A 25763-nucleotide genomic window follows, 5' to 3' on the forward strand; every position below is an offset into this window, starting at 1 on the left:
GTGAAGCAACACGTCCGTCGGCGCAAAACGAATTCCGTGGCTTGCGGTCTTCAGGGCAAAACAAACTCTGATTGATTATCATGCACATGCACATACATAGGGCCTATCAAGTAAGGGTGCAAACATCTCCTGGGTACACCTTGACCAAGGGTGAAATACCTACTAAGCTACTGGCTTGACGGCGCCCGTGAATGCGCGTCACTGCTTTGGCGTCCTTCCATTGGCCTGTCTGGACAGTCATCAGTTGATTGCACTGATTGCTCTTGGGTGCAAATCAGTGATAACCCGATTACGCCAGGATCTTGTGGCCGGGATTGGCAGGACTTGGTCTGTCATCACTTGATTACACTGATTACTCAGGGTACAAATCAGGTGTAATCCAGATGAGGCCAAGATTCTGTGGCTCCAAATGGCCCATATCCAAAGGCGACTGGACGGGCCGAATCTTGTGTGCCAGACACCAGGTGTCGAAATGCCACAACGGGGGGACCCTTCAGAGCTACACTCCAAACGGCAACCGCCAACTTGAATGAGCAACTACCGCAGATCCCAGACCGGCAATGTAGCCATCTCCATGTAGCCACTTCATACACGAGACCACGAAGTCACATCCCGGGTCCTGCAGGCACGTTGCAGATTCTTAGTCACGTCCGTCACGTCCTAGGCTCGGGGTGGCAGCTGACTTTCACCCAGCCGCTTAACTTCCAAGACTCCATCATCATCTTAGACCGGGAACACAGCTCAGCGTCCTAGAGTGTGTGTACAATTGCCGAATCTCAACTTTGACTCAAGCTCGGGGACTGCCAAGTTGGGAATCTGAGCTGGGGGTAAAATTACGATACTGATTCCATATCCCAGCGGTGGCACCCCAGAGCCGAATCTCAGTTTTGGCTCAGATTCTGAGACTCCCATGCTGGGGATCTAAGCTGGGGGCAAAACTACGGTACTGATTCCATATCCCAGCTGTGACACCAATTTGCCGAGGTGAAATCAGACGCAGCAGGCCACGCTCTCTTCCCAGACCCCAGACTGAACATCTCAGGGTCTGATGCACAGACAACCCCCAGTAGTTGCATTATACCACAAATGACCGCCCGTTTTTTTTCAACGAATATATTACCACCTACAGGTAATATAACCGTCGAATACCAAAAGTAGTCAAAAAATGGGCAAGACCTCTCGATACCTTCTGATGCAAAGGAGCATTCTCTAATTTTTCAGACGCTACAATACTTCTAAATATTGTTTCAGCTAATGCACAAATGACTGCCAGTTTTTCAAATATAAAGAACGATCCATCCTGATAGATAAAATATAAAGATATAAATAATCATATATACGATCCAACGATCCAACCATAATTATGTGTGAATATATTATTCCAAGTTCAGGCAGGAAATGTAAAAAGGCACCTAATAAGCCATTTTGTCATATTGAGAGCCATCATCCGGATTATAAATCATTTACAACTGAATATCATATCCCGAAGCATGGTATTGACCCCTTTAGGGAAAGAAAACACCTATCAGCAATGGATAGAGCGTGGCTATTGAAGCACACATAAATTGTAAATATTTTTTTTATCAAGCTAACAAGGCTCTATTTTTTTCAAAAAAATTACTGTCAGCTTACAGCTCATTTAGAGCAGCTAACAACTTGGGCATCTTCTCATTAACAAAGTCATTCTTCTTTAGCCAATCGATGTATCCACAATCGAATGAATAGATCTGTTGGATAGTATTCCCTTTGTGCTTTCCCCACGTCATTAGGAACGACCCGTCATCATTAGTGAATTTGCTCTTAATAAACTCAGCAATCTCCGGGTTCGAATCAATTAGAATCTTTTGATTCAGCAGCCAACGACAGTAGCCTGGATCAGAAGCATATACGTCTTCAATAACCTTTCCTTTATGCTTACCAAACGTTAATGAACTCATGATTATTATCCAGTCTATCTATATAGATAGGCATCAGGAAATATTTGAAAAAATAATATTTAATTATGGGCATTCATGATCTTAGAAAAAGCAAATCAATCATTAGCATAACTATGAATAACTTCACAGATAGAGGAGTCTTACACTTACTCGTGTCCCAGGTTAGTATCGATATAAAAGTTAAGCAAATCGCTCGTGGGTCAGGTAAGACGCTCCTATTAGTCAAGACTAATGATGATAGAATTATGTTAAAGAAAGGCGATTATATAATCGTTCGATCCTACAAACGAGAACTTAGTTGATCCTAACAAATATCTTTATATTAATATAACATCATGATCGGACGCGTTTATAAGATCACCAACACCGACGAAACTATTGTATATGTAGGAAGTACTACAAAGACAATCGAAAAGCGATTTGGAGATCATTTACGCCATTACAAGCGATGGATCAAAGGTAATGAAAGATGCTCAGCGATGATCTTTCACCATTTTCGTGAGCACGGTATTGAAAACTTCAAGATTCATTTGATCTCTGAGCATGAGATTGATAGCCGACGTGATCTTAACGTCTTTGAGCAGTTAGTTATTGACGCGACCAGCTGTGTTAATAAGCAAGCCGCATGGATATCGGATGAGGATGCTGCTAAATCTAAGCGGGAATATAATTTGAAGTACAATCGAGAGCATGCTAGTGATCAAGTAGAATGTGAATGTGGTAAGACCTACACCCGCAGACACAAAGCTCGACATGAACGAACGACTTATTATCATCAGTGGTCATAAGCTACTTCATTTTTTTCTCTTCACAAAACACTAACTAGAGCTTAATTCGCCTGATATTCTAAAATCTCACCTGTGAGTCTATTAAACGTCATCTCGTTCTCGAATCCAACAAGGACCAACATGTTGCAGCCTTGTGTCGAGGCGTTCGTCCCCATTACCTGGATACTCTGAGGAACATCCTTCTCGGTCAAACGTGACACATCGGCTACGAGGACACGGTTAGTCTGCTGCCAGGTTTGGTAGTCAATAAGGCCGTTCGATAACTCCTTTGTTTGGTCACCATTGATCGAGCCGAGCTTAGAGAACTCATTAATGAAATCTTGGAAATCATAGTCATAGCTGATATCAAACACTTGCTGACTACCAATACGTACATTGAAATTACGAATCGACGAACCAGGCTGGACGGTCCAAGGAGCGCTATCGAAGCAACTTTGGAATTGCTGAATGGTGGAGGCATTGAAGTTGCCTGAAGAGGTCTCCGCGAATGGAAGTAGAGCAACTTCCTTAGCGTTTTTCAGGCTTGCCGACAGCTCTAGGTCAAACGCAGTATTTAGCTGAGTAGAAGATACACCAGTGCCAGCTCGCTGGTAAAACCACTGCGCGTAGTAGTCCATATATCTGATAGTCTTGTTAGGCTTACTGATGATAGCTTGGCGGTTCTCAAGATCAAGGAACGGAACATAGAGACGGGTAGTCGTGAATGGGAAGTATGTAGAATCAATAGTAGGCTCCAGGGAGTTTGTAATCGCACCCCACGCAACCGAGATTTGGCCTGCGGTCGTAGCATTAAACACACCTGAGTTCGGAGCAGAGCCAGCAGCAGATGCTACCATAATAGGACAGCTCTGACCCGAAACAAGTGTAGTTGATGATAGAGTCATTGACTTAGTCGCACCAAGTGTGATGACGGACGCATCCTGATTCACTCGGAAACGAAGCTTGATCTGGGGGTTAGCCATGAGGTCCAACTCCTTGAAAATCGGGTGAAGATCGACGAGTTTGATCTTAAGCATATAGTTCCACGTTCCTGCAATAGCACCTGCAGCAGTTGAACCAGGTACAAAAGCACCACGTCCAAACTGGTTAGCGATCGTATTAGCAGCACCCGATGCGATAGTAGCCCATCCGTTCGTGTTCTGACCACCAGCTACTGGAGGGTTGCTTAGAAGACGCTGGACGAATCGATCATTTACAGGGTACGAAGCAGCGCCGGTAGAAGACGTCCCAAGAGCTGGAGTAATATCCGCAGCAGTAGCGCTGTAGCCATCACCATAGAGACTACTGGCACCAGATGTGAATAACAACGAGCCCGAGCTATCAGGGAAAAGGAAATCTTCTGCACCATGCTTATTTACATAGTCGAGCGAAGTCTCCGCCTGAGCTCGTAGGTTGTTAGCAAATAATTTGTACTCACTCATGCTAATGACAGAGTTACCATTGAGCTCGAGAGACATACCATCGATAACATTCCAAACACCACATTTAAGACCAACAGATAGACGGTTGGCTACAGATGCAAGTGTAGTACTTGCGTGGGTGTTCTTCATGCTAACTTTGTACGGGATTACAACGTATGCATCGCGAAGGCATGCGAAACCCTCCGCCCCATTGAGCTGAGCAGTAGCATCGATTGTAATAACGCCATTCGCGTATGAACCCTGATTTAGATCGATCACATACGGAACGCGCTTGCGTGAACTGACCTTGACGGCCGGGTCGCTCTTCAGCGAAGACTGATATAGAAATTGATCGGCGAGTTGAGTTTCCGACATACTGGTTGAGAGCAGCACTTATATAGCTCTCGATATAGGATCTACGAAAAATAATTAAATGAACTTAGTCAAACCAGTCTCCTCTGATCACGATTTAATATCTTTAGCGAAGCAGCTGGATATCCATCTTGATCACATCTATGAGTCGAATGAGATCAAATCGGCTCTCCCAAGGAAAGGATCATTTCTGATTCTACTACGCAAGCCAAACCAGCATATAGGGCATTGGACAGCGGTCCATGATCATGAATACTACGACTCATGTGAGAAGGCCCACCAACATGCTATAGTATCAGCAAATATAGCGAAATTCAAACCCAATCGGCTCATGGTTCTTTTTGCGGCATATGGTGTATTCTTTGGTTATATGCAAAGCAGCATAATCACATGGATATCTTCAAACGATTTTATAATTTAAATATCGTTGTGCTTTAAAAATCTGAGTTAAATATACTACGATCATGTACTGTGAACTTATCATCTCAAGCGGTGTCCCCGCACATAAGCTACGTAAAGCTGTCAAATCTGGCAAGCTATCGCTTACAGCAGCCGAGCTGGCTGGAACAGGTGCCAAATTACACTTGCACCCTGAATCTCATGAGAAGGCGTTAAAAGCCAAAAAGGGCGGTCGTGGCGTCCGGCTTCACATCACGAAGCATGAAATTAAGAAAGGCTACAAAAAGGCTCAAGGAGGCTCTATCTGGAGTAAAATTTGGTCGGGAATCAAGTCTGGTTTCAAATTCGCCAAAGACTCAGGACTACTAAGTAAGGCTGCTGATGCTGCCATTCCAGCTCTTGCTACCGCAGTTGGTGCTCCTGAAGCTTCTGTGCCTGTTAGAGCAGGTCTAAAGTCTCTTACCGGAATCGGTGTAGACAATTATGATAGTGATGAGGAAGGAGGTCGCGTTAGTTTCGCAGATGTCAAGCGACATGCGAGCAATGCCCTCCGATATGCTAAGACAAAGGGATCATCACTGACGCCATCGATGAGGGCGAGCGTTTCCTACACTCTAAGGCAACCAAGCCTGAACATCACGAGCTCATCAGCAGTGTCCGCAAGGGTATCAAGCATCGCTTTGGAGTAGGTCTAGCACCTAAGCGAAAACCCAAGTTTTCGAAGGGTTCCCCTGAAGCTAAGGCTCATATGGCTAAGCTTCGTTCTATGCGTAAAAACAAGACCGGAGGCTCTTTCACTATGTGATCGTACTAAGAAGAAAAAAACTTATTTTTTTAGCTTCGTTTCTTACGCAGTAGAAGCATGATATTAACGCTGTTATCACGAAATTTCACTGGTTGATTGTTCTGGTTCCATATCGAGAGGGTAATGCTCGCCCGAGGGCCGTCATGCGTCTGGCACCAAGTTTCATGCGATGGGAAGTACTGAATCTGCTGACCTATACCAGCATTTCCTTTATCAAAACAGGCCATCGTATCTCCTGAAATCACGAAGTCATTCCTGATAAGATCACACCGAACTATGTAGCTTGTAGAAGGGCTGATAGCTGGAATGGTATTGCTCAGAAGACTCGTAGAAGTCGTCTGAGATGCACTTGGATATGTTCCTGTTGTAAAGCCAAGAATCGAACCAAAATTGACATTACTGATGATCAAACGCGGAACTCGTGTCGTCGTTGGGAGACCTGTTCCCGTTGTCGAATACAGACCCGTTGCTGGTCGCGTGTATCCAGTTGGAAGGGATGTGGGCGTAGCTGAGCAATCGAGTTGGCACGCATAATAGGTTGAATTCTCTTCGATCTGAATGTAGAAAACATTGTTTCCATTACTATCAATCAGATACGCTCCAGCTGCGACCAGCGCCGCTTGTATGTTTCGGTTGATATCGGAGTACAAGTAGTATCCGTCTTGGAGATTGACACTAATAGTAGAAGTGGTAGCAGCAGTAGGCACTTCAATCGTGAAACTGGTGTTAGCGAACTGCCCTGAATCGATGTTGAACTCGGAGTTGTACAGTGAAATCGATAGAATCGAAGCCTCGACATCTTGGAAACTACAAGCTGAGCCTGGAAATTGATATCGCCAGGTATTATTCAAGCCGTTTTGGACTAAGTTAGTATTATCAATCTTGACGAAACTACTCATATTTGCTATATAATCCGACTAATAGTTTTCGCCAATTTTAATCAATTGATCAAAGTTGTACCTGATTTGACCCTTTACAGAGTTAATGAACAACATCTGACCCTTACCACGCCCGATAGCACGATTGTAGTAGTGCATTATGCCTTCCTCCGTGAGACCAGGGATGTTGAAATCGGTTATTAGCAGCATTAGATCGCGACGAGAGTTAGCTCTCAGTATCGCTACATACTCAGTATTCAAACGAATCATCTTATTAGTACCAAACCAGCTGTGGCTCAGAAATATCGTACTCAACTTATGATGGCGACCTCTCGTGAAATAATGGCTGAAAACGTTCTTCTGCAGACTCTTATCGTTTGAATAATCATCGATGATGACAAGTTCGGGTTTGCTGCCTGGAGTGTGTCTGATGACATCGACTTGCGGAGGAGTCTCATGAAACGTGATGAATCCTTCCAATTTGTCCTTGAGATAGTCGTACAGCTCTTGATGAGGATTCCTCGCGATGATGTGAAGATGACTGAAAACATGAGGTGAATGCTTTAGAATATGAAAAACCAGGTTGTTCTTGCCTGAGAACGATGGGCCAAGGATGACCATTCTAAATAGCTTTTTGATTCCAAGCTCTTTGATATCACCTACCGACTCAGCCTTGTATTTCTTAGGCAGAGAACCTCCATAGTCAGGAATAAGCGGGACTAGAGACTTTGTCTCGTGGCTCGCGCCACTTGACTTCAGTCTAATAGAGCTCATGATTAAGAAAATCGTTCGACGTATATAAGAGAGGCTAAAAATGACAGGATTTAGTTATCCGCCACCATTATTCATTTCTAATTGCTATAACCCAGCATTCTACATCTCGCTTGATCAGACGGGATACTTGACATATGCATACGCCCAAACACTATATCTCGGTATTCATGATTATCGACTGAGCTATATTACGGGCATAACAGCTGGAACAGCTATTCCTGGAGTAGCTCTTGTCGTTGCTCCAGATGGATCACTCAGCGGATTAGGAGCACTAAGTTGCTCAAGTCTAACTGTTAACGGTGCAGCAGTGTCATCGGCGCCAAGCTACGTAATCGGTATTACACCTGGCACTGCAGCTTTATCGAAATCACTGGTACTTGATGCATCGGGCAATATCACTGGTATCAATTCGCTATCATCTGCAAACCTTACTGGAACCATCCAAACCGCAGCCCAGCCTAATATCACTTCCGTTGGTACGCTAACCGGTCATACGGTGAGTGGAAACATTAGTGGCACTCTGAGTACATCATCTCAGCCTAATATCACTTCTGTTGGTACGCTAACCGGTCTTACGGTGAGTGGAAACATTAATGGTACTTTAAATACATCGGCTCAACCTAATATCACTTCCGTTGGTGCGCTAACTGGTCTTACGGTGAGTGGAAATATCAGTGGTACTCTGAGTACATCATCTCAGCCTAATATCACTTCCGTTGGTGCGCTAACTGGTCTTACGGTGAGTGGAAATATCAGTGGTACTCTGAGTACATCATCTCAGCCTAATATTACGTCTCTTGGCACTCTAACTGGAATTAGTTGCTCTGGTAACATTAGCGGAACCTTAACAACTGCTAGTCAGCCTAATATTACGGCTCTTGGCACTCTTACCTCGCTTGCAATTGTTAAAAATATCACGATTGGAGGCATAGCTGGAGCATATTATCCATCCTGGGGAATTAATGGAATCCAGCACAACTCATTGGCGACAACCTACAACATTAATTCGTCAGGCACCTTCCCGAGCTCTGTAGTTACGAGCTATGCACAGCCTACTATTGGTGGTTTTTCATCAACAACCGTTACAAATGCTGTCACTGTATATATCGATAATAGTCCCGCTCCTGGTACTAGTATGGCGATTACTAATGCATACAGCCTATGGATCAATGCTGGGAAAGTACTACTTGGAGATACAACAGCTTCGAGTAGTACCACTACTGGAGCTCTAGTTATTTCTGGTGGTCTTGGAATAGCCGGATCATTCAATTTAGCGGGATCCATTGCTGGAGCAACCACTATTGCAGCATCTGGCATTGTAACCTTATCGAATACAACATTTTCAACAAGTCCTAATTTTGGTTGTTTAGTAGCTAGCGGTGGTATTGGGGCTAGGAACCTCTTCGTCGGGCTTTCGACAACTCTAGCTTCTTGGACTATCCAAGGTCCTCAATTTGCCACGCTAGGGCAAACCTATACCAATTCAAGCACTGCTGCTTCTGGCACAGCTGCATCTGCTGTAATGAATAGTTTTGCTGCTTGCACCATCGCTGCAAGTAATACTGGCGTTACTGTTACTAGAGCAGCCAGCGTATATATAGCCGATGCTCCATCGGCCGGAACCAATGTCAGTCTAACCAACCAACATGCTCTCTGGATCAATTCGGGCAGTACTTATATGAGTGGAGCTATTGCTGCTACGAGTCAAGCTACAGGTACGCTCGTGGTCGGAGGCGGTGTTGGTGTTGGCGGCGATATTTGGTGTAATCTAACTCAAGCTGTTTCAGGCGTAATAATCAATCCTACTTAAGCGGCGACTCAATCCGCATTTGCTACGACTGTGTCCGATGGATTACAATGGCTAGATGGTAGTTTCACAATTGTTCAAAACGGGTATGGCAGCAACGCAACACCAGTACGAGGAGTTATCGAAATTAATAACGGTAGCAAGAGTACTTCAACCAATTCTTTGTATATAGGAACCTTTACAAACAATGATTTTAGATTAGGAACCAATGATCAAACTAATATTACTATTCAAGCAACTACTGGTAGGGTAGGTATTGGTAGTACTTCGCCTCTGTATGGGTTGTACGTGGGAATAACCGTTTCAACCACTATAGACGCTGGGGCAACTGGTGTAGCGTACTTCAAGCAATCTGGAGGTCTTCTCTCGACAGTTGGTCCTATAAGCTCTGTTCCAATAGCTATCGCTTGTGCTGGTTCAATGCTTAGCTCTACTGCTTATTACACATATAGTGATCGACGTCTAAAGCATTGTTTTGAACCGGTGGAGGACTCTGTGTGCGATGGTCTTCTGAAAATTGAGCCTTGTATGTTTAAATACAAAAACGACTCGGAGGACACTCCTATGCACCTCGGATACTGTGCTCAGGAAATGCTGAAGGCAGGCCTCTACCATTGTATCAACTACGTTTCAAATCCCGATTTACACGTCGAGGATGAAACAGTTGATCTGGAAGGTCTTCAGATGACTGTTGACTATGGCAAGGTCTCCTGTCTCCTTCATAAGCTGGTTTTGAGACAGCAGACTGAGTTGGAGATTCTCAAAGCGGATCGAGACGATGTGTATGCACGTCTTGATGAGTTAATAGAGCTGACTAAGAGCCTTAAGGGAGAAACCAACGAAGTTGGTTGATCGAGCCCTTTCAGGGCTCTCTCCCCTGAGGGATCTTCGATCCTCTCCCCCACCATCGTGAAGTCGCTCCGGGCGGGGCGTTAGCCCGCGCCAAAAAAAAAGTTGCTTCAATGACTTCATAGTGCAAAGGTCTTGACCGATCGCTTCTTTTTTTTATAGGCCCATACGCCTGATCCGCTAGTATCACTGTGCTTCTCCCACTGTTCGCCAGAGGCATCAGTTTGTGTTGAGACAGTCTTTTTCGAGTATCGCTTAGAATCAGTCGCCCACACTGTCGGACGATTACGCGATGGAACCTCCTTAACGAGGAGATCCTTCATGATGGATTTGAGATCTGTTAGATTATGACCAGCATTTAGATTATAGAGCCCTCCGCTCTTGGAAATATTTCGTGGGTCGAGTACTAACATAGCTATAACCTTGTTAGGGTCGCAGACCTTGACTTCGTCTAAGCTCTGCTCTTATAGTAGTCGCGTGATAATCGATTTGAATTCAGAATCAGAAATCAATCGATTGCTGTACATATCCACACATACTACCTTGAGTTGCTTTAGAATCGATGGATTTGTATTGCCAAGCATCAGTTCTCCCTTGAGCTTATCGTATTCCATCCGAAGCGACTCGAGCGGGTCCTCAAGATGCTGATCAAAGTTGTATTGAAGATGGGCCATCTCAAGTATCTCTTTGAATAGCTTCTTATCATCAATAGATAGATGATCATATTTCTCCTGACTGATATCGTTTCTAAATACCAGATCCTTTATCATGGTCAGTAGAGAATCACTGATCTCACGCATCGGACCAACCTTTCTGCGATTTGGATGAACGATGGTCAGCGTCCTCTTGTCAAGATCTGGCAATCTGATAAATTTAGAACGAAGCTTGCGATAAACATATTCTGATGGAGTCGCTTTGCCTTGAATGTCATTCAGGTTGTAAGTCCTACCTTTACGCTCAACACCTTCCAATGGCACGACACCTGCCCCTTGTAGTCCGCGACCTTTCAGCCCATTTGCCCGTTCAACCTTAGCAAGTGCTGAAGCTGACATTAACGTATCATTATCGCCCATTTGATCATTTTCTCGCTGCTGCTCAAGCTTGGATTGGTAAGCACGAAATTTGATTGAATATGCTGTTTTGGTAGCTTTTACCGCTGCCCTTAACGCTCTTACTGCGTCTTTATCAGCCTTTGATTCCGACTTCTTAGAATCGTGTATATTCTTCTCCAAGCGGCTTTGAGCTTCTCCATATTCTTGAAAAGCAGATTCTGCGTCATCGTGTAGCTCTTGAAGGGTCTCATCGCCATAAGCTTCATAGCCAAGTGGTGTTTTGATATCAGCAGCGTTGCTGAAGATGGCTTCTCGTAGCAACTTTAGATTATCATTGAGTTTTTTTTTTCTTCTATATTTCGATTTCCGGTATCATCAACATATTTCCCACAGTCTTCTAGCTCAGTTAGTAAGGATTGGAATGTGTCCATCCATCGAATATTTCTCATCAAATGCGACATTGCGTCGCCTTTCACAGGCTTGTGCTGAGCGTTTCTAAAATATAGGGGGTTGTTATGAGTTGGCTCACCTAGGTAGTAAGTCGGGTGGATCTTCGAACCTTTATCCGAATTAACAATCGGACGTAATCTTACTATTATCTTCACTTGATTATCAGCAAGCTTCCTGTAATAATCCGTGAGCATGGTTTTAGCTTCAAGTTCTGGGATAGCAAGCTCTTTGTCCGTGTATTCATCTTTACTGGTTTTAACACCGGGTCGTTCATCGATGAGATCATCTGCTAATTCATAAGGTTTAGCAAATTTTTCGTTAGCCATCTCAGTATTTGATACTAAGCTAAGTCCTTTCTCTTTGACAATGGTCAAGAATCGTTCGAGCGTAGCAGACCAATTTACATTTTTTTGCACAGCGGGGTGATGCTTGTTATAATCTATACCAAACACGAAGATCCTAAAATGGCTGTCAATCCATAGATATCCACCCAAATACACCTTACCATCTCTAAGAATAGGAGTTATGCGTTTTTGTAGGTTGTTAGCCTCTAACATAGCTTTATTCTCAATGATAAACCATGTCAGCTTGTATTTAGCCTCATCATCATCGAGTTTTGTCGAAGTCGATTTATTTAAATATTTTAATGTAAGCCGTGGATCTTTTAGCGCTTTATCGAGATCTTCAATATCACCTTCGCGCCTTCTCTTTCTATCTGATCGCGGTTGGGGAGGCCGACGTTGTTGGCCGATCGAACGCTCTTCGAGCGTTCTCTTATCTTCAGCGCGCATGGGACCAAGTTCATCAATCGAATTGCTTTCATCATCGTAGAGCATATCTCGCATTTTAGACTTGGTAGCGACCCAATCGATTGAGCCATAACTTTTAAATTTTTTGCCACTCTTTACCGATCGAAGAGATCCATTTTCCCGAATGACACGTTTTCTATCGTCTTTACCATCCTTCTTAACTGGGTTGATTCCAATGGTCGCCCAGTTTGGATTAGCTTTGTAGAATGCTTTAATCCAATTTCTTGATGCAACTTGATCTTCATGATCTCGAATGACCGCGGTTGCTGAGGTCTCGACCCATGCATCAGCGGTATCAGGTTTAACACCGGCCGATCTATCCATCGCAACTGGTTTAGCTGTAGACCCCATATGTGCTATAGATGGTTTAGCAACTGCTTCAGCGTCAGCCATGTCTGGTCTGGCAGTAGTTTCAGCATCAACCATAATAGGCACTTTCAGTGGATCAGTATTGATTCCAACCGATGATAACTCAGGTATTTTCTGGGAGGATTTTAGTGAATCATCTTGATTTTCAGTTGCTACTGAAGGCTTTTTTAAATCACCATCTCCAGCTTGATCATTCGAATCCTGAGTGGCCCGCTTGTCAAGTGAGATGGTTTTGCCTGCGTCCGATGCCCATGATGCTTCCGCGTACATCTGTTGAGCTGCATATTTCTGTCTGACACGGAGCTTCGTCCGCTCGAGTAGATCGATACGCTTTTGCTCGCGTTGACCAAGGGATGTAAATGATGGAAACATGTCGAATGCTATTAGATTGCAAAACGAAGGGTCGCAGACCTGAAATTGAAATCTCTAAGCTCTGCTCTATATGTGGCAACCGATATTATTTATAAAATCGCTTCTTATATTCGATAGTTTCAGGTACTTCGTCTGGAGTGTCCCAAAGTCGCATTGCGAATTTATGAACAATTGTGTTGCGCTTCTCGAGTAGCCTTATATAAGCTTCTTGACATTCATCGATTGGTAGCCCAAATATGTCCTCGACTTCGGCTTTATAAACGGGATCGCAGCATAGGTAGCGGTATGGACGTGTTGAGTCTAACTGCTGAATTCGATACTTGATGTAGTCAAGGCGGTGGATATCACTGAGCATCGTATTCATTTTATTAAGTTTCTCTGCGTAGAAACGCATCCTCTGATGCATCTTCTTGAGTTCCTTCTTATACATTTGGATCTTGTAATCTTTCGAGTGTTGAGTACAGAATCCACAAGCGAGAGGCTCTCTTGAGCATGGTTTATTGGAAAGGGTGATCGCGATGCAAAGCATGTTGAACTTATGTATACATATAGTATAGTTAAGAAAATTATGGATATTGAGTATATTGACTACGATCCGCTGTCCGCTTACATATATGATAATAGCAAGGTCGTTGAAGAGGCTGAGGAGCTTAGTAAGCATAAGTCTAAGAAAAAAAATAGATCAGAGGATTATTGAGATGCCTAAGCCAATGCCAGCATGCTTGCCTGATCTAGCTTCGATTACCTTGTGAAATAAGTTTGTTCCAATTTACTTCTTCGATTCTTATTGATCAATCTAAGGTTGTCTTGACTCTCCCAGGTAGGTTCATCATATCCCTTCCACTTGACTAAGTACTTGAGCTTGCTAGATGGCATTTTTTTTATGCTTCAATAGTCGCTCAGCTTCATAGATCTGTCCGTTTTCGAATGGTGCGTCAGTAGGTTTTGAATTGAATAGTTTGATATCGTTGGGACTCTTATAGAGGGTATGTCCATTTTTGGATCGAATCTGAACACGATATCCATCGATACCAACGATCTCATAGATGGTATTGCTCCATCGAGCGTTTTCCGTATCAAATACACCTTTAGATAGACGATAGAGTACTGTAGATTTGATTGGTAGATTTCCTTCTACCTTTTCAATTAACTCACGATTATGATCAAGATCTTTTTCTATGGTTGAGCCTTTGGCTTAATTTGGGGTCATTTTGATAGAATTATGCCAAGTGTTATTATATCCACTTACAACGTCGCTAAGTAGTTTCTCAGTGATAGGCTGATTAATTTTAAGTAATCGCATCTTCAACGTTCGATTGAAACGTTCAATCTTACCCATTTTAGCGTGATCGCCAGCATCGTTATTGTAGTGTGTGATCTTTCGCTCTTTGAGGAATGCCTGAAGCTTACGATTGAGGAACTCCTTACCATTATCCGACGTTAATACATGAACCCTCTCTTCCTTAACAAATTGTTTGATTCCACCTAATACTGCGATTGCTCCTTTGTTTTTGAGTATCTTCGCGAAACCCAGTCGAGAGTTGATTTTGATAGCTGCTAATATTGGAATCTTGTGCCAAAACGCAAGATCCATTTGCCATGAATTCGGGTCGTGAGAGGTGATTCTAAAGTTGTCGTAGGTATCCTTCTGCGATAGATGTCTTTGGATGTCGAGCTTGCCCTTATACCACTCCTCAACATCTTTTAAGCGGATAGATGAATCTCTTTCCTTAGCTTTCCTAAATAAGGCTTTTGCCGATATGAAACCAGTGGCTGGATCATAGTATAACCCCTCAAGTAGATCATCCATAGCTTTATATTATATGATTAAAAAAATGGCAAATGTTTCCCCTTAGATATTTAAAGGAACGGTAGAAATACCATCCGACAGTACTTGTCGCTTGTCGTAGTAGTAAGAAAGGGCTGTCTTTGTCTGAGAGTAGGTAATGATTGAATTAGTCTCTTTGCGAATGCGGAATCCAGTGTTATTTCCCTCGAAAGTGAATTGTTGTCCCTTGACAACGGCTTCAAAGTTGTCAGAGCACAGAACATTAGCATTCTTCGATTTTTGCACACCCTTAGCTGATAGCTTGATCTTCTCCTTACCAGTCTTATCATCGATTTGTCCACTCAGGTAGCAGATGTAGTTTTTGGACGATAGACTGACCATAGCATTGCAACGAAATTCCTCCTTGAAAAGACCTGGTGTTCTTCGATCGAAAGCAGCATTCTCCTTGGTATCGTCTCTTGGGAACCATTCATACTTATGTTTGTTGAAATGGTCAAGAAGCTCAGGCTTGATGATATTAGGGAAAGGATTATCATTACTAAAGGCAATATATCCACTATGGTATCCATCTCCTGATACTGGAAGTCAAATCTATCGAAGTAAAAGTCAATGCAATCGTAGTAAAATTGTAGCATACGTAGCTTAGCTAACTGATATATGGCAATAGAAATATGGATAGGATTGGTAAGCTTGATTCGTCGTTTATGCTTAACTAACTCAACAGTCCCATTGGAAAACTCCGTTCTTGATAGGTGTGTGAAATGCTCGACAGACTGCTTAATTTGCTTCTCATCATTCAAGAATTTAATTTCCTTGTGCTTGCTCATATCCATGCCAGAGCGACCGAAAGCGGCATTACCGACAAGCTTCATCATATCAGCAATCACAACTTTGCTATCATCAACATCACCTTCTCGCCGTGTAGCAGACACCTGCTCCATGAATGACTTGAAGGGTCGATGACTGTGAGCCTTGATGAAGCTATACGTCTTAGTAATAACTAATCCATGCTCCAGATACCACTTGAGAAGAGGTGTATAGATGAGGATTTGCTTGCCAAAGTAGCTCCCAATAAGCTTGCGCCCTGCTTTAGCCATGTTCTTACCTCGAGTTTGATTGTAGTCAAACATATGCTGACCAATGACTTCAGCTGTCGGCTCGATCTCAATATTTTTGAAAATGGGGGTCATCTCACTAAAATAGTCTTTTAAGTGGTCTGGAGTTTCTATATCGCATTCAAGAAAACCAAAAATCTTATTGTCTTTGATATCGTCAATGATCGTTTCGTAGGCGTCAATAGTAGTCAATCGTCCGCAAGGCATCTCATTGCCTAGACACCACAGGTATAGAGCGTTAGCGTCGTATCCAATAACCTTCGTACACATTTTACCACCAGGACCACGAAGTTTCGTCTCATTACGCTTTGCATAGCGATTGAAGATGATTGATGGTCCGCCGGCGATATTGGCCTTCATTTTGTAATAGATGTCTGACTCTTCCTTATCGATAGAGAATACCAATCGATTGGCATTGTAATCGAGTAGCTTCTTGTATCTGAAAGCCCTAATATCCATGTCCTTGCGTGCGACGTTGCATTCAATGCAAGTAATCATGACATTGTCATCGATATGCCCGAGCTTATTATTGATACGATCGACTGAAACAATCTCTTCATTTAGCTTGCAATAGCATAGGGCACAGAGATACCTCTGCTTCTTCATTAGCTTAGCGATGTGATCTTTCGTCATATCGAATTCACGTTTAGCTTCCTTGTCTTGAGCGATATAGCCTTGGAAACGCTTCGCAGGGAAGACGAATGATTCAGCCGGCTTCTTAGGCGGAAATTTGAGCTCACTCATTGTAGTCTGATACATGACCTTTTCGCTCAAGCCTGGCAGAGAGACACCATCACAGAACATATCCAAATCGAAACGCTTGAATAACTCACGATGCTTTTCGATTGCCATCACGAATGGGGCTACGTCGAGGTTGTTATACCAGATGAGAAGGTCCTTGATGGTCTTCATTCCATATTGCCTCCAAACGAACTGTAGGCGGGCATAGTCCTTATCCTTGATATTGATCTTGCGCAATTTGCTGTAGAAAGCTGATTTAGGTGGAAGCTCAGTCTCATTGAGAACATCATAACTGGTGATATATTCGTATGGGAAAACACCTTTAGTCATACCACAGACACAACGAATGCTATCAACACATTTACAGCCACCGAGATAAGTTGTGAGATACTTATCAAGAGATGTTCCTGCTGGAACATAGTTGATGATATCGAGAAACTTATAATCGTCAGTCGATATGGCCATGTAGCCACCATTTTTGATGACCTTATCGATACGGCCTAAGACTTCAAACAAATCGGTTTTGATCATATTGATATCATAGCTCCCACTGTTGAAACCGAGAACTGGAACTTTCTTAAGAATACCCAATAGAGGCTTAGCTTTCTTATTGATGAAACAGTCGCAGGAACAATCAACGAATTCGGCCAAATTCGAAAACATTCCGGGTTTGATCCAACGGTGCAGATCCTTACTGAAGAATGTGTCGGTAAGTTCTTCGCCTGGAATCATAGTCATACCAAGCGAATCCATTAGAGTGATAATCAGTTTCTCATACTTGCTGACGTTGTAAGCAAATATTTTGTCCCTAACCACTTTGATGTAGCACATCATATCAATAACAAGCTGCTTCGGGTCAGAATTGACAAAGCACTTAATCTCCCGTGTCAAGCTGTCGCAAACGCTTGCTGAAACAGGAACGTGTTCATTGAAGAATTGAGTTTTAGCTTCCTTATCGAAGTCTTGAGGTGCTAAAATGGCTTCAAGATCGATGAAACGATCAATGTAATGATCTACATTCTTCACGTTATAAGACTTCAGAATCGATTTAATGGTGTTAGCGTTAGGTTGATAGATCTTAGGAGCCTTAACAAATGATCCGATATTGATCTTATCACACTTACACTTGCTGTGCTCCCTCAATCTGATGCAGTTATCAAACGTCATCTTACAATCGGGACAAACATATCGAGACTGGACCTTGTCTGGGCTTGTAATATAGTGTGCGTGATTAGCGTGAGATAAGATATTGATCGTATCTTCGAACTTACCGTCAGTAGGGCGAAAGTTCTCAACAGCTCCTGTCTCTTCATCGTATGTATACACATTAATGTTGAGATTGAAGCACTTCTCAAGGTTATCAAACTCAAGGAGGTCGATAGGCTTAAAGTTCTTATAGACACTGAGAGAGTATTCAAAACCCTTGAACTCACAGTATTGCTTGAAGGCAGCTTTGACCTGAGTCTGATTTTTTCTTGAGTCCTTCTTATCCGAGAAATGATATGCAAGGCAATGGAATACGCACTTGTTGTTAGTCTTCGTGAAATTAACGATATATTTATGTTTCTTAATGAATTCAGGTACGAGAGCATCGCTGTCTCCAAGAGCATGATCGCGGTAATCGATTTGAATCAGAAAGCCCGAGATAGCTTTGAGCTTGGCACCTGACTTCGGATATTTAAGTCCGTCGGCCAGCTCACGGGTTCTAATATCCGAAACAATTTTTCGAGCATCAGCACGGCTATTGACGGTGAATGGCCTGTCATACACCGCCGTGTTAGCAATGTTTGGATAGAAGTAAAATTCTTCATCATTGACTGGGTCATAAAGCGTATAACCCAGTGCGATGTTGATCTTATAGGCCTTAGGCTGATTTAGAAGCACGTTTTCGAGTTTATCATAGAATTCACTCGTTGGGATGTATTCATAGAAGTGTCTCTCACCATATTTCTCCTTCTTGAAAATGCATTGCGTGTCGAGCTTGTAGTCGGGTGAAAGTTGTTTCGTGAGCTCATCGATTGAGACATTGTATTGCTTGGCAATGAGCTTCATATTCTTGGGTAGGCTTGGTTTTCCAATGAAAACCATTCTACCAGTGCGTCCACGCACCTTCAAACGGTAAGAGGTTCCCCATTTGATGGGCTTAATATCGAGTCGGCGTAGTCCTTCGAGTTCGTATCCAAACATAGCTATATATGGGTGGCTATATTTCGTCGCGTAAAAATGTCTTTATATTAGTTTGATATTCGCTTAAGATAGACCTTTATATCTGATTGATGACAAAAAAATGAAACTAATTAATTCGATTCCTTGGTTTCGTTTGCTGTTTGCGCTTCCTTGAGTGCTCTACGCCTCTCACGACGTCGAGCATTGATTTTGTCTTTGTTAGCAGTATCACATTCCTTCTGCTTGGCGACGCGAGCTTCCTTATTCTTTAGATATGAGCGCCTCATATTCTCTTTGAGGCGATCCTTGTTAGCTTGGTAGAATTCCGGAGTATAAGTCGTTCTATCTATGATTATCTATATATTATTGAATACTTTATATCAGGTTCGATGAAAAAAAATATTTACAATTTATGTGCGCTTCAATAGCCACGCTCTATCCATTGCTGATAGGTGTCTTCTTTCCCTAAAGGGGTCAATACCATGCTTCGGGATATGATATTCAGTTGTAAATGATTTATAATCCGGATGATGGCTCTCAATATGACAAAATGGCTTATTAGGTGCCTTTTTACATTTCCTGCCTGAACTTGGAATAATATATTCACACATAATTATGGTTGGATCGTTGGATCGTATATATGATTATTTATATCTTTATATTTATCTATCAGGATGGATCGTTCTTTATATTTGAAAAACCGGCAGTCATTTGTGCATTAGCTGAAACAATATTTAGAAGTATTGTAGCGTCTGAAAAATTAGAGAATGCTCCTTTGCATCAGAAGGTATCGAGAGGTCTTGCCCATTTTTTGATTACTTTTGGTATTCGACGGTTATATTACCTGTAGGTGGTAATATATTCGTTGAAAAAAAAACGGGCGGTCATTTGTGGTATAATGCAACTACTACCCCCAGAATGAGCTCCAAATCCCAATGTGGCGAAGCGCCTCTCAACGAAACACGTAAGACGCTCAGATCGCACAACCTCGGACTTGGCTCAGCTCGACACAGCTCAGCTCTCCTTCTGCACCGTTCAGGTTGGTCAGCTCAGCGCCACCTCAGCAAAGCTCAGCTCTTCTCGGCTCAGCACGGCTTCGCTCAGCCCAGTTCTAGGTCAGCGAGGTGTGTGTTGCTTCCTCACTCGTGTGATCCCTGGTGCGGTCATTCCTAGGGCTACGCTGTGGGCCCAGACTTGCGTCGGCCACACCAGCTACCCCCGATCCCGAAGTCTCCAAGTGTTCCCAGACGAAACTTGTACATCGCTTGGCAAGTCTCAGTCCGCACGTGTCTTCGCCCGATTCACCCCCTTGAATATGCAGGCACGACACCACACACACGTAGTCCACTTCTCTTCACAGGCCCTTGGACTCTGGGCCTTAACAGCCTCCTCCTTGCTCAGCGACTCCGGCTTCGAGTCGCTTCCAGTCACGAAACTTCCTCCTGTGGCTCAGACTGTAAGCCGCGTAACAGGTCTTCACTCGCCCCTCAGACCAGAGTGGCCCCGAGAATTGGCTCGGCTTGAGCCTGTCTTGGTCCAGGGTTCTCGCTCTGCGCCCTGGGACTTCCGCGCACCACGCCTTGATGTAGGCGAACAGCGACGCTGGGAACCACTATCCCAGATCAGTCGCGCCACACGGATTCACCAGCAGCCATGGAAACCACTATCCCAGGTGCTGCTCTGCCTTGAAACCTCAGGGCGGATCACCTTCCGCCCGAAAACACGAAATACGACACTGGGTATGCAAGTACCCAGCGCGTAACAATATGAAATACCCCCACCGCTGCAACCCCGTAGGAATAGCAACTGAGTTGGTATGTGGAGCTGAATTTAGTCGGATGATCTCCTTGGACCCTGCGGAAGCACCACCTGCGTCTTTGGGGGGGGATCGAACTCTGATTGAATTTAACACATGCACAAAGTAAGATTTATCACGTGAGGGCGCAATTTCCCTTTGGGTACACCTGGAACAATGGTGGGATGTAATCCGTCAAATACTGACTTGGGCGACTCTTCGTGCTGGGCAGGTCATTGTATTCACTACGACTGAGGTCAGGCCAGCCACGTAGAGGTCCCCGGTGATGCCAATTGGTCACTGCATGTGAGGCACTTATACCCACAATGGGGGTGCCTAAGGGTAGTACGGCTGATATGAAGTGACTGACTGAATGTCAAGTCGACTTCTCCCAGACCGCCCCGATACAACTCGCTCAAACCCCGGACATCGCCCAGATCCCAGACTCTTGGCTGAGACTCCATACTCTGGGCGGACAGTCCATAGCCACTGCGGGAGCTGGGCCCAGACTCCGTGATCTCAGCTCAGACTCCATACTTCCAGCCCAGACTTGGGGCTCCCAGCTCAGACTCCATGATCACAGCAGAGGCTGAGCCCAGATTCCTGGATCTCAGCCCAGACTCAAGACTCTCAGCTCAGACTCCATATTCACAGTGAAGGCTGTGCTCAGACTTTGGACTCTCAGCTTGGACTCCGGACTCTCAGCTCAGACCCCCGGTGGTCGAAGTCAAGCACCCTGGGTCTCAACTGCATGCCAGCTTGGTCCAGAGTCTGGGCGGAATACACCCAAGCCGCAGACCTAGCCAGGCCATTTCACCAGGAGCGAGCCAGTCCACTTGACGTTCGCAGTAGTCAATGTTGGGTCGGGCCGAGCGGTTTCGGGTAGACGACGGGCGGGTTCAGAATTTTCCTGCTAACCTCGCCACACCAAAGACTCAAACGTTTGGCATCACTCTCAGGTCCCAGATCTGCCGGTACTCCAAACTTTTAGAACTCGGATCTGAGATCTGGGATCTGAGACTTAAGCAACCAAGTGACGCCAAGTCACAGATCCAAAGGCCCAAGCTCAGATCTCTGCCCAGAGTCCGATTAAAGGCCTGGAACCCCAGATCTGGTGCCTCTAGAGCGAATCTCAGACCTCAGCCCCAGACTGAATTCAAATCTCAGACCTGGGGTCCGAGGTCGCTGCATCTTGACCTCCACAGAACTCAGTTTATAAATCTAGCCAATCCAACTTGAAGTCTGTACACAGCCAATACTTGGGTCAACAAATATCCACGAATCAAGTGACATATGGCCGCTACGTGGTAGCGTTTGGGCTTCTGACCGATGGGTCCTGGCCTAGAATTGGCTGGGGACCTCGTCACACTTGCCGTCAACGAAGCCAAAAGCATTCTTAAGCAACGGTTCCCTTGTTTCCATCCAGGCAGCCATCCGTTGCTGATGCTCCAGTGATGGTCAGCCTATTCTCGCAGGATACCCCCCCCCCCGTTAGTGAAGCTTGTAGTGCCAGCTCACCGCGAGCAAGCGTTCTCTGCGGCCTCGCTGGTGGAACTGGAAATACTTGGCATAGGGTCTTCAAACCCATAGATCCCTCGTAGTAATGCATGAGGAGCCTGAGGACTTGATGGTGATGCTGTAGTTTAGGAGGTCTTCCGCCTTTACGATCAGGGCGGTGAATACTGTAGTAGGGCACAAACCGACCAGAAGCTTGTCGAAGGCAGCGCTAGTAATCACAGCATAATCAGATAGCAGTGAGAAACAACGAGCCATTCTCGCCCAGATCTACTTATCGTGTCAGTGTCGTGACGGTTAGCAAGTTCTCGTCCGTGCCGTACTCGTACAGCAGGACCCTCGGTGAGAGATGCAGCGCTCCAAGACACCCTGCCGAAAGTCGGTGGCGAACTCGCATCTGGCGCTTGAGCTCCGCCGCAATGAGGAGCTCATTCACGTCACGACGCACACATTTCAAGATGTCCCCTTGGCTCTCCGGCATGGTGACCAGCGCTAGTACAAGCGAGAGAGATAGCATTGTTGTAGGATTGAGTGAGAGGGGATCTGCTGGCTTCTGGACAAGATTGCAAAGTGACCTTTGGAAGACTATGAAAGATATATGCAGCAGGTTTTCGCGCCTAAATTGTGTACTATGTCAAATGACCATTTTGGACTTTCCTGTGTCGTGACCCGGGCTCATTGAACAGGACGCAATCCCCGCTTTTTTGTCAGTTGTGGAGCTACGTTTTGGCAAAGTCACTGAGCAGTGTTATACTAAAGTCATCAAGCCATCTATAGCGGTTTTGGGCGGCGTCCATTAGGTAAAACGATTATGCATCACATATTATGTTAGCCATCGATTGGAAACTGCTTCTTCTAAGAAATAGCTATCAAACGAAACCGAAAATCTGGTTTTGGCATTCTATTGTTACGCATTCTTTCTTATCTAGCCCTCCTCGCCTACACACCTTCAGAAGAGAGACCCGATGTATGCGAACGCTACACTAGCCAGGAGGCTCAATAAGTTGACTCTTAACTAGCGCAATGAACGTGAGACCACATTTACTACTACTACGCGTTCTTTCTGCGATGTACGGTAATCATTACGATTACCGTACCTCACAAATTAGATGCTTTAAACGGCAACGAACTTTGAATAGTTAACGGCGGGATACTAGGCGCAGTTTGCGTCTGCATCCACGCCTGTGATTCTTTGTTTTGACCAGTGAAGGGACGACGGTATGAGCGCCGTTCGGAGCTGCTCGTTTCGGGTGTATAATTCACAGTTCGTTAGGACTGTGTCTAGCGCCCCGCCATTAACTAGGCATTCACAGTTCGTTAGGAACGCAGAGGTCCACCACCGAGAGCAACCCACGCCGCGCGCGACAAGTAATCACGGGGGGCTAGCCCACGGTGACCACATCCGTGCGCACCAGTACGCTGAACCGGGTAAGCTCGTGTTCAAGAGCCACGAGTCTCTGCGCGAATACTACAAGGCGAGCACGCACGATCTGGACTACCTGTTCGAGACGGTTTGCGGCTGTGAGGGCGTCTTCGGCGCGCACATGACAGGCGGTGGCTTTGGCTGCTGCATCGTGGTGCCCGTGCAGCAGCAGCACGAGCAGAAGCTCATGGACGCCGGATACCCCGCCGACATGTTCGGTTTCGACCTGCCGAAACTCGCCAGCTTCGTCACGCATCGAAGACGGAGCTCACGTTGGCCTCCCCACCACTGCTTTCGCCTAAAGTTTCCTCTGAACAGGGTAGTGAAGTATGAGAGACGAAGACATCAGCGCTGTTTGAGTTCGCAAATCACTTCTCAATTTGCCGCCTTCGAGTAACTTGAGAAACCAACGACCCTTCAAGCCTTCTTCCCAACATGACCATGTCTGCCACCGCCGTACAGCAAGTGGCACTAAACCATGCTGGTGCTCCACCTCCCGCTCACACTGTCGCCCAGCGAAGCGAAGCGACCCACCGCGAACCAAGCTCGCAGGGAAACAACCAACCTGAAGCCGTCGTACCCGCTCCCGTGCCTGCTAGTGGCGACGCCCCGGTGCACGGTCCAACACCGCAACGTAACGGACCCCCTAAAAGTGGAGTCACTATTGGGGACCTCCTGAATGGAAGTCACGAGTTCCGCGAGGACAATTGTGGCCAACATGAAGACCAACCTGGCAGCATAATAGCGGACGAAGATAGTCTGGAGTTAGTACGCGAAGCGTACAACAAAGGTGTTCGAGGTCCTGAACAACTTCTTCGCCTTGCCGAAAACGCGCAACCTACTCCCGTTCGAGATGCTCCCTTCAGCGTTCAAGCAAGCTTTGGTGGAAACCTCCAAAATTTGTCACGCCCGAAGATTATCGCCAACCTGAAGCTGATCGATGATAACCCAATCATTCGAGACTTAATGGACAAACACGCCATCGTGCATGTGCACAAGCTACCTCGAAACCGACTGATGTTCCAGGTAGACTCCAAAGAAACAAAAAAGAAACTTGAGGGACATCGTTGTGTTCCTCGGAAAAAGACTGGAGTTTAAGATTTGTGATCAACTCTCAGACAACTACTTCATCGATATCATGGGCGTTCGCAGCCAAGCCACTGCTAGAAAGGTGTTTCAAGCGTTGGTACTAATGAGCTGCAAGCCAATCTACTACAACACTACATTCATCAGCCGGGAAACACGAGTGTCTTAAGGGATTCTACGTTTCTTTCTCGCAAGCCCAACATGCCCGCCGAGCCTACTGTTAAACGGCTCGGTATGCTCACAGTTTTTAATGGACGGTGTCCTATACGCGGTCAAAGGCAAAGACGTGCCTCCTCAGTACTACCACCTCCAGCCAAGCAAATGGCTCCCAACTGTCTCGACCTGAGCAAACTGCCGTTCGGGGAATACCGGCAGAAAGTGTCGAACATTGAGAAACCTCGCAACAAAACGTCCAAACAACTAGGAGAGAAACGATCACGCGAGGGAGACATTGCCAGTCACGCAATGCCACCCCTGATCGGTATCGATATTACCATGGAGGGCGCGGAAAACACGGACACAGTCCTAAGCCCGGTCTCGCATGGCGCTGAGTCCGATGACATCCAACTCGATCTATCCCTAGACATTGGCGCAGATTCGGACATGTCAGAGACTTCATCTCCGACAACCGAATTCCCAGGCGATACATCCCCACATTCGCCCAAGAGACTACAGAGCCGACGAAGTGGTCCACCACCAACGACGTCGTCACAATCCTGGAACTCACCCAACTTCTGGAGTCACCTCGATGAACTAGACCCGGAGTTGGGATGTTGTGTGTCGAACCCCGACGAAAATGGGGATTCGGGCTACCAAATCGTAGTAACCCGCATCAACCCGTCGGAACAGAGCACCAACAGCAATGAGTACGCGTACTACCACGAAAACCAGAAAAACAAGGTGAAACTATCGACGAACCCTATTACAGTCAGATAATTGATTCCGGAGATGGCGGAAAACATCGTCAAATCAAAACTCGTTTTCGAACAAGAAAACAAAACCCTTCAACAGGCATTAGAAGCAGAGGAAACGAAGGTTTTCTCGAGCGAAACGAGCTCCGAAAATGTGATGA

The 25763-nt window shown here is 45.2% G+C and overlaps 2 protein-coding genes across 2 annotated transcripts in view; one reads left to right on the plus strand and one right to left on the minus strand.

Moving 5' to 3' along the window:
- IUM83_15103 overlaps positions 1-25763 on the plus strand; it is a gene marked incomplete at both ends in the record, with an annotated part of 34633 nt that overhangs the window by 3218 nt on the left and 5652 nt on the right. Inside the window, one exon of the mRNA XM_067939893.1 lies at positions 23486-23852. Coding sequence (XP_067782294.1) covers positions 23486-23852 — 367 coding nt within the window. The remainder of the gene's footprint in view (positions 1-23485; positions 23853-25763) is intronic.
- On the minus strand, positions 2767-4500 carry IUM83_15104 (uncharacterized protein; the record flags this gene model as incomplete). The annotated part of the gene is made up of 2 exons (XM_067939894.1): positions 2767-3807; positions 3907-4500. The coding sequence occupies 2 exons, from the start codon at positions 4498-4500 to the stop codon at positions 2767-2769; spliced, it is 1635 nt and encodes a 544-aa protein (XP_067782292.1).

This window comes from Phytophthora cinnamomi (genome assembly GCF_018691715.1).
Source record: "Phytophthora cinnamomi strain GKB4 chromosome Unknown Contig108, whole genome shotgun sequence".
Lineage (NCBI taxonomy): Eukaryota > Oomycota > Peronosporomycetes > Peronosporales > Peronosporaceae > Phytophthora > Phytophthora cinnamomi.